Source organism: Selaginella moellendorffii, unplaced genomic scaffold (assembly GCF_000143415.4).
Source record: "Selaginella moellendorffii unplaced genomic scaffold, v1.0 SELMOscaffold_35, whole genome shotgun sequence".
NCBI classification, from domain to species: domain Eukaryota; kingdom Viridiplantae; phylum Streptophyta; class Lycopodiopsida; order Selaginellales; family Selaginellaceae; genus Selaginella; species Selaginella moellendorffii.
The window spans coordinates 986529-995125 of record NW_003314296.1 but is presented as its reverse complement, the minus strand read 5'-3'; the positions used below and the strand labels follow the sequence as shown (position 1 = coordinate 995125).

General features: G+C 39.9%; 1 protein-coding gene across 1 annotated transcript; it reads left to right on the top strand.

Moving 5' to 3' along the window:
* Nucleotides 1-5673: 5673 nt before the first annotated feature.
* LOC9656818 (pentatricopeptide repeat-containing protein At1g09900) lies at nt 5674-6216 on the top strand. The gene has a single exon (XM_024682621.1). It carries the CDS (start codon nt 5674-5676, stop codon nt 6214-6216), a length of 543 nt encoding a protein of 180 aa, XP_024538389.1.
* The last annotated feature ends 2381 nt before the right edge of the window (nt 6217-8597 follow it).

Here is an 8597-nt window from a genome sequence, read left to right as displayed (position 1 = left end):
TTGAAGCAATAATTGATGCAATTGTTCAATGCTATATAGTTGTAATTGAACAATCAGACTCAATTGATAGTGGCATTCACAACATATAGTACAACTCCTCTTTCTCTTGTTGTTAATCTTTGCGTCAGCTTAGAATTCTTCCGTAGGAATTCTGAGGATGATGTGTACCATTAGCTCAATCACTTTAAAGTGAATGCCATATATCATTTTTGGGATGATGCTTAGCATTTGTATGAGTTTCCCACGTGTCTTCAAGAGATGGCATTGCAATGGTATAATAGTTTGAATGTAGTCACTTGTGCGGATTGGAACATTCTCCCAAATGTTTTTAAATGTATATTTGGATATACCAACAATTTTGATGATGCCTTCCAACAATTACATCATCTTCATCAAGGGTCATTTGCATTAATGATGTAATTTAGCATTCACTTCCAAAATCTTTAGAGCAAATTAAGTTATGAATGTTATAGCTAACACTTCATCAAGATCTTATAAGTCTTATGCATACAAATGCTCCAACCACCCTTGATAATGCTCTTAGATTAACACAATATTATAAAATATCATCTCTTTTATTTCTCATTACAAATCTTTTAGCTCCACTTCTTATAGAAGATGGTTATATTTTGATGGAGGTTAATGCTATTATTGCTCATGTTCAAGGATAAGGGTGAGGATATTGTTGTGGTTGTGATTGTAGCACATGTGGTTTTCACCCCTTATCCTGTGGTGATTTACATAAACCCTCTATATGCTATGTGTTATATATGATGTGCCACATGCCACATATCCAAGGACAATGGAGCAAAACCCAAGTTTCAAGGACTTGGGCCACTGAATGAAGGAATGAAGCTAAACTCCTAAGTTTATAGCCAAAGAGTGAAAGAATTAAAGCACAAAGTGACTTTTAAGTATTTAGCTCAAAGAGTAAAAGGACAAGAGCATGGAGTAACATTAAAATAGTTTTAAAGCTTTCAACATCCCAATACCAAGACCAAACAAAGTTTAGTGTTATTTCAGCATACTAATGGCCTAACATAAGGATATAGGTACTTTATCAATTAGCATAAAAGCTTAAGTTTAGACCCAAAATGGGATGTAAATAAGGATAAACACATAAACGGGAGTTAAACAATGCCTTAAGTTAGTCGGCCATGCTCAATTTACCCACTATCCCTACTATATATTTGGTTGAAACCTCTTATAGCCACCCACCCTACAGCCACCACCCCCCCTCCCCCCCCCCCCCCCGCCACCTTTCAATACATACTTTGGGATTTCACCCTTAATACTAGAAGTTAGTCTATAAGGCAATCACAAAACCTATTTAATATGGAATGATGTTAGATTGCGAATTTGGATATGGGATCAACACTATTGTATTCAAGACAATCTTTACATTCCATAGATATGCCAAATTAACAAATCTAGACACTCTATAAATAGCTAATAAAACCGAACAAAACCAACACATAAAACATGATAGTGAGAGTGCCTTGGGGGGCATGGTAACCTATCATTTAGCAAATATTGAGGGACTAAACTCAATATTGTAAAGATTCCCAACACTAGCAAGTGCAAGCCAATATATGAGTTTCTCATACCGGGCTGAGTATACTCAAGAAGAAACATTTAGAATTTCCTATCTTATGTTTATCCAGCATAAATGTATACATAATGACTAGTTTTTCAACTAGCTTGGGTGAAGACTAATAAAGGGTCTAACAATATTAACCTCCTGCTAATCATCCACTCATCACAATAAGTAGCATTTTGCTATAAAATGAATGAGTGATTATGAATCCATCAAGCTACAAAAAATAGAGAGGAGCAAGTCTTACAATGGTCTTGTGCACTTCCAATTCATCACCACAAGCAATATTTTGCTATAAAGTCACTACATAATTAGAAATCCAATGCACTATAGAAAATAGAAAAAAACAAGCTTTACCATGGATTTGTGAACTCTAATTTGTCACCACAAGCACCATTTTGCTGTAAAGTTAGTTAATTTGCTGTAACCAACAAGATAGTACCAAAATATACAAAACCCTATATTATATTGGGCTATTCAAGTAGCCCAATACTACTTGAATAGTACTGGGCTGGGTGACCACCCAGGAAGTCCAAGTGACCCCCTCTTTTTTTTTTTTCCTTACAAGTCATTTATTTTTGTAAGATTACTGTTTTAATATATAAACTTTGAGTATTTTTCCATAGCATATAAGTGTATGGTCCTTAAATACTACTTACAATTGTCAATGTAAGGTGTATTTGCCAAATTGTGTCATTAGTTAGTTATTAACTAGGATATAAGTCACAAAAAATGTGTTATGACTGTCACCACATGGCATGGCAAGCAAGTCCAAACATATATGTCACATGGCATACAAGGACACTAAACTCTAACAATGAGAACAAGCCAAAGGGCATGCCATGTGTCAATATGACACACATTGAAAACTATAAAACTCAAAACAAACCAAAGCACATGCCACGTGTCAATGTGGCACACATTGAAAACCATAAAACTCTATGAGATCAAACCAAAAGCCATGCCACGTGTCAAAATAAAACTCGGATATATCCAGGGCTAGACACATCCGAGGCCCGGCATATCAGTATAGTTGTAACCATCAAATATGGATAAGGACACGAGTCCTTGAAATGGTAGTTGAATTACTTTTAATAAATGCTGGAACATACCCAAGGAGTTGGGGGTGTACTTAGAGGATGATCCAAAACCTAACCACCATTGCCACCAATAAACTCTGACAAAAGATGCTATTTTACTGCATTGTCAAGTTGGCATTACTTAGACTCATCTCTTTTGTTACTCTTTAACTGTGAAGTCCACTTCTCATAAACTGCAAAACTTTACTAAAAGTCCCCACACAATTAAATCCAAGTCTAAATTTAAAGAGTTACAAAAAATAGAGAGTTGTAAGCTTTACTATGGCATCATGCAATTCTAGCTCATCACCACAAGTAATATTTTTCTATAAAGTCATTGAGTGATTAGTCCAGAGTCTGAATCTAACAAGCTACAGAAAATAGAAACGATCAAGTTTTACCATGGCCTCATGCACTTTTAGTTTGTCACCACAAACAACATTTTGTTATAATGTCACTACATGATTAGTCTCAAATTTGAATCCAATAAGATATAGAAAATAGGGAGAAGCAAACCTTACCTAGTGTTATGCTATTTCAGCTTATCACCATAAGTAACATTTTTCTCTAAAGTCATTACATGATTAATCTGAAGTTTGAATTCAATAAGCTACAGAAAGTAAAGAAGAGCAAGCCTTAATATGGTCTTGTGCAATCTAACTCGTCACTTGTAGTGCACTTTATCTCTCTCCCCTTAACCCATCTATAATGCACCTTATCTCTCTCCCCTTAAATCAACTGAAAAAAGGGTAATTGCTTGATGAAAAAGCCCTTAGTGGTTATTTTATCCCCATTTATCCCCTAAAGCACCAGCACCCCCATTTTCGCACTGAATCTATTAATCCTTCCATTGTGTAGACTAGCTATTTCATGCTTAAGCCAACTGAAAAATGGGTAATTGCTTAATAAGAGAGCCTTTAGTAACTATTTTATCCCCATTTATCCCCTAGAGCACCAACACCCCCATTTTCGCACTAAATCTACCAATTTTTTTATTGTGTAGATCAATTATTCCATATGAAGCAACTAGTCATCCACCCGTACCGCAGTCCCATGGTGTCCAGTTATTCCATGTGAGGCAATTAATCATCCACCCGTACCGTAGTCCTATGGCGTATGCATGGATGCTTAATATGTATAATTTCAAATTTAGGAGTAAGAATATACCTTGCTTAATATGTATAATTTCAAATTTAGGAGTCAAAATATACCTTGCTCAAGGGTATATTATATTTATAAGTAGCCACTAATCAATGAGAATTGAACCCGTGCTATTTGCTCTAATACCAACTATAACGCACTTTATCTCTCTCCCCTTAAACCAATTGAAAAAGGGGCAATTGTTTGATGAAAGAGCCTTTAGTGGCTATTTTATCCCTATTTATCCCCTAAGTTTTAAAGATCCACAGTGATAGTATATCTAAATCTCATCCCATGATCACATGTGCTACATCACCATAAATAGCATTTCATTGTAATATCACCCCCAAATTAATCCATTCATCACGACAAACAATATTTTGTTATAAAATCACCATATAATTAGTCTGAAGTCTAAATCCAATGAGCTGCAAAAAATAGGGAAAAGCAAACTTTACTATGGTGTTATGTTATTTTAGTTTATCATTAAAAATAACATTTTGCTCTAACATTGCTATGTGATTAGTCCCAAGTTTGAATTCAGAGAGCTGCAGCAAATAAAGAAGAGCAAGCCTTAATATGGTATTGTGCAATCTAACAAGCAGCATTTTATTGTAATGTCACCACCAGATTAGTCTGCTCTTTTTTTGTAAAGTTACTACATGATTAGTCCCAAGTTTAAATTTAATAAACTGTAGAAAGTAGGGAAAAGCAAGCTTTACCATGGCTTTGTCACTTCCAACTCATTACCATAGCAACATTTTAAGAGTTGGTGTTTGTAAGATTAAGAGTGTATCAAACCTTTCTTTCATAGTGCATTACAAACTTAACTCTAAATTCAAGTGCATTACAAAAGTCATCATATGATTAGTCTGTATGTCATAACAAATGGCATTTTGCTATAAAGTCACCACATGGTTAATCTGGAGTTTGAATCTAACAATTGGATTTTACAAGTTTCTTGTATAAATATTATATACTGTTGCTTAAATAGTAAACATATTTATTGTTTATGCCAACTAAGAGTAAAAACCTTCATTTGTGAATATATTTGACTTCTTAACTTCCAAATAATATTTGTATTTGATAACTAAGTACCCTAAAAAGCAAAACAATATACAAAAAAATGAAATTACATTCCATCAGAATTTTTTGAAAATAATTCCATAGATATTATAAAGTCTATGTGGGTCTTGAAGAACTTGAAGAACTATTGAAATAAGTTATATCTTCAGTAATTTTAACACCAAAATATGTTTAAAGTGTATGGCCATGGTGCTTTATAAGCCATCTTTTTTTTCTTTTCAACAGCAATATTAGTAACTCTTTCACTAAAATACTATTTTATTAATAGTATAATAGACAAAAATGTGTCACTTTGTTTGGCCTAAGCATTCAAAATATTCAGGCATATTTTATTATATATAAAAAAAGACATATACCTGTACTATATAAAATAATATACGAATTTTACTTTTGAATTTTATAAACTACACTTCATTTGCAATGTAAATTAAAATTTTACTTTTTTAAAAAACAAAAACACATTGGCAGGCTACCTGTTCTTCACTCAATTCTAGTTCCATGGCTGCCATCTTTATCTTCACATCCTCATCTCGTCTAATCTTATCACCATTGCCCTCCTTGACCAAGAACATTCCATTCTTCCACTGCAGTTCTTTTCGCCCTCGCAACACCATTGCACAGATAGTTCCATCTCAATCTCCATCTCCCACTCGAGCAAGCACAAGCTCAGGCCTCCAAATCGACTCTCACGAATGGGTGGCGCAGGCGAGTTCCCCGACCTCTTGCTCCAAATCGAGAGCCTCCTCCACATCCTCCAGGCCGAAGCGCTAGATGCATGGAGCGGGGATCTCACGCCGGCAAAGTCATCCGAGGAAGAAGTTCCTCGAGGTCTGGTGCTCGTGGGAAGAAGCTCGATGCTGCCGTGGCCGTGTAGGCTCTTGCTCGGCTGATTTCGTCACCTACACCAGCCTGATCCAGGGACTCTGCAAGGTGAAGCTGCTGGAGCAGGCCTTGGTCTTCCTGGGGAAAATGGTCTCCAAAGGCTTCCACCGGGACGTTTACACCTACACTGCCGTCATCCACGCCCTGTGCATCGAGAACCGGCTCCAGAAGCTCGAAAGTTTCTGGAAGAGATGGCCAACCAGAACCTCACTCCAAGCGTTGTCACGTACACGGTTCTCATCGACGGGTTCTACAAAGGTGGTCGACGAGGCTGTGGCGCTGCTGTCCAAGATGCGGAAGAAGTGCGTCCCCACGGCTGTGACTTACAACAGCCTGGTAAGCGGTCTCTGCAAGGCTGAGCGGGCGAGCGAGGCCTACGACCACCTGGAGGAGATGGTGTACAGCGGCTGCATTCCGGATATCTTCACGTAAACCAGGCTCATCACCGGCTTCTGCAAGTCAAAGAAGTCGGATGATGCTCTCCGAGTTTTCGAGCAGCTGGTTGCCAGAGGCTTCCATCCCGAGGAAGGCAGGCTCAAGGAGGCGATCGATCTCTTTGGCCGGATGGTCGAGAACGGCAGCTGTATGCCGCACACGGACTCCCTCATCAGCGGCTTCTGTAGGATGGGAGAGGCGATGAACCTGCTGGAGAGGATGGCGGCTCACCCCGGCTTTGACGAGCTTGATGGACGGGCTCTGTCAAGAGAACCGGCTTAGTGACGCTGTGCATGTCCTCGGTAAAATGAGGAGGTAGAGCTGCTCGCCCAAAGTCTATCCATCCTCGATGGCTACTGCACAGCAAACCAGTTGGAGGAGGCCCGAAAGTTCATGCTGGAGGAGATGGACTGTCCTAACGTTATATCATGATACGGGGACTGTGTAAAGTTAACCGGTCCACCGATGCCATGGAGCTCGTCGAAACACCCGAAGAAGACGTTGTAATCTAGACGTGGTGATGTATGATTACACTGTGATCGATGGCCTTCACAGAGAGAAGAAAGTCGACGAGGCCTGTCAAGTGTATAGAAAGATGCTGGAGGAGCCTGGGTGCTTGCCAAACTCTATAACGTATTCCACACTGATTACTGGCCTTTATAATGTTGGTATGCTTGATCTAGCTCGTAGTGAAGGGCTGTGTTCCAAACATCGGGACTTATAACCTTCTCATTGATGCGTTTCGCGTTTGCGTTTGGTAAGACCAATCGCGATGAGGACGCTCTCGAGCTGCTAGATGATATGGTCCAGAGAGGCTTCGGTGTTGTCCAAGGCCACCAACGCTGAAAACTTAGGCTTGTCTCGGACTTATACTAAACCTCACCCGAGGCTATAGGCATGCAGACAAGGGCGACGAATGTACTCCTGAATTTTCTTTCGGCTGTTCGTTTTAGTGGCGCTTAGAGCGGGAAATAGTGTTGAATTCGCTTTTCCCACTGTTCCTCCATAAACATCATCCCCAAGCAGTGGGAAACATGTACCGTGCATGAACTCTTATCTGGAAGGTTTAGGAATTTAAATCTCATAAAGTCCGAAGAACCTTCGTGCGGTACACCTTCAACGACGAGCGGCCGCATTGAGGCTGAAATCCTTCGTGATCCGCGAGATCGGAAACGCATGACGACGTCAGATACTGTTCCATCCGCCCAAAATGTGCGTTTTGCTGCAAGCAGGTATGTAGCAACGAGTTTCTTCTGTATTTTCATTTCATTATCATTTCAGGTACAAGGTTCCAGACGTTCTCGCAAATGGTGGTGTGGCTCTTGTTCAGTGGAAGCTGGAGACAGGGAGAACTCATCAAGTTCGTATTCTTTTTCAGGAGCTCTGATACTAAACTCGCTCAAACTCAGCTGGAACTGTTCATCCTGAAAATATCAAGGCATACTCATCACCTGATAACACAAGACGTGTCTTACCTTACTTTTGCAATGACGATGAGTCCACTGGTACCTTTGTCCAGTCTATGCCCAATACCAGGCCTTATCACCGGTCTCGGACCCCAAAATCTTGAAGGAGTCTCGCCTCTAACTTTGTGCACCTCGACTTCATCTTTCTCATAGTCTTGATCTCCATTTTCACTCAGCTCCTCTCCTTCATCGTCATCGGATTCCTCGTCCATCATTACTGGAAGATAAACCTCGACAGCAGGAAGGCCGCAGTGATGGAGGATAGCATTCACCAAAGTCCCACCGTAATGTCCAGGAGCCGGATGCACAACCTGCGAAAACTTGTTTTTAGCCAGGCCCAAAGCGAAAGCCTCTCGACTACATACCATATCGGCAGCCTTGTTGACAAAAATCACATGATCATCTTCATGGATGTAAGACTTTTTCTTTCTCCATTTCCTAATACTTGAAGCGCTTACGATTTGAGGAACCGGGTGAACTGGCGGAAGTTTGATCAAGTGAATAACAAGATGGCTTTCACGGGTCCCCTCCCAATCTCACACAGTGGTCTCAGGCTGTTCCCGAGCGGCTGCGAAAAGGGACACTACAGTACAGTGGAAGGCTTTCATCCAGTGAAGAAAATGCCTCTTTTCACTTTTTCATTGTTGTTGCTGTCATAGTTTGCTAATCGATCAATCCATCTTTGGCTGGATAAGTGCAGTTTTTTATCTTTTCTTCATCTGTTTCTCCAGTGGATTGAAAGCGGTGGCGAGTTCGCATCTAGTACGAAAACGTTTTCGTACGACCAAAGCCACGGAACCTTTTGAGCCAAGGATCCTATACATTTGGAAATTGAGGCCCCAAAACTTAGGGTAATCTTCCGACAAGATGATGTCTCTCAAGCGCAAAGCTGGCGAGGATGAAGCGTGCATC

Bases quoted from the DNA above. Each gene is read 5' to 3' on its own strand.
- LOC9656818 (XM_024682621.1), top strand. From the start codon at position 5,674: ATGCATGGAGCGGGGATCTCACGCCGGCAAAGTCATCCGAGGAAGAAG.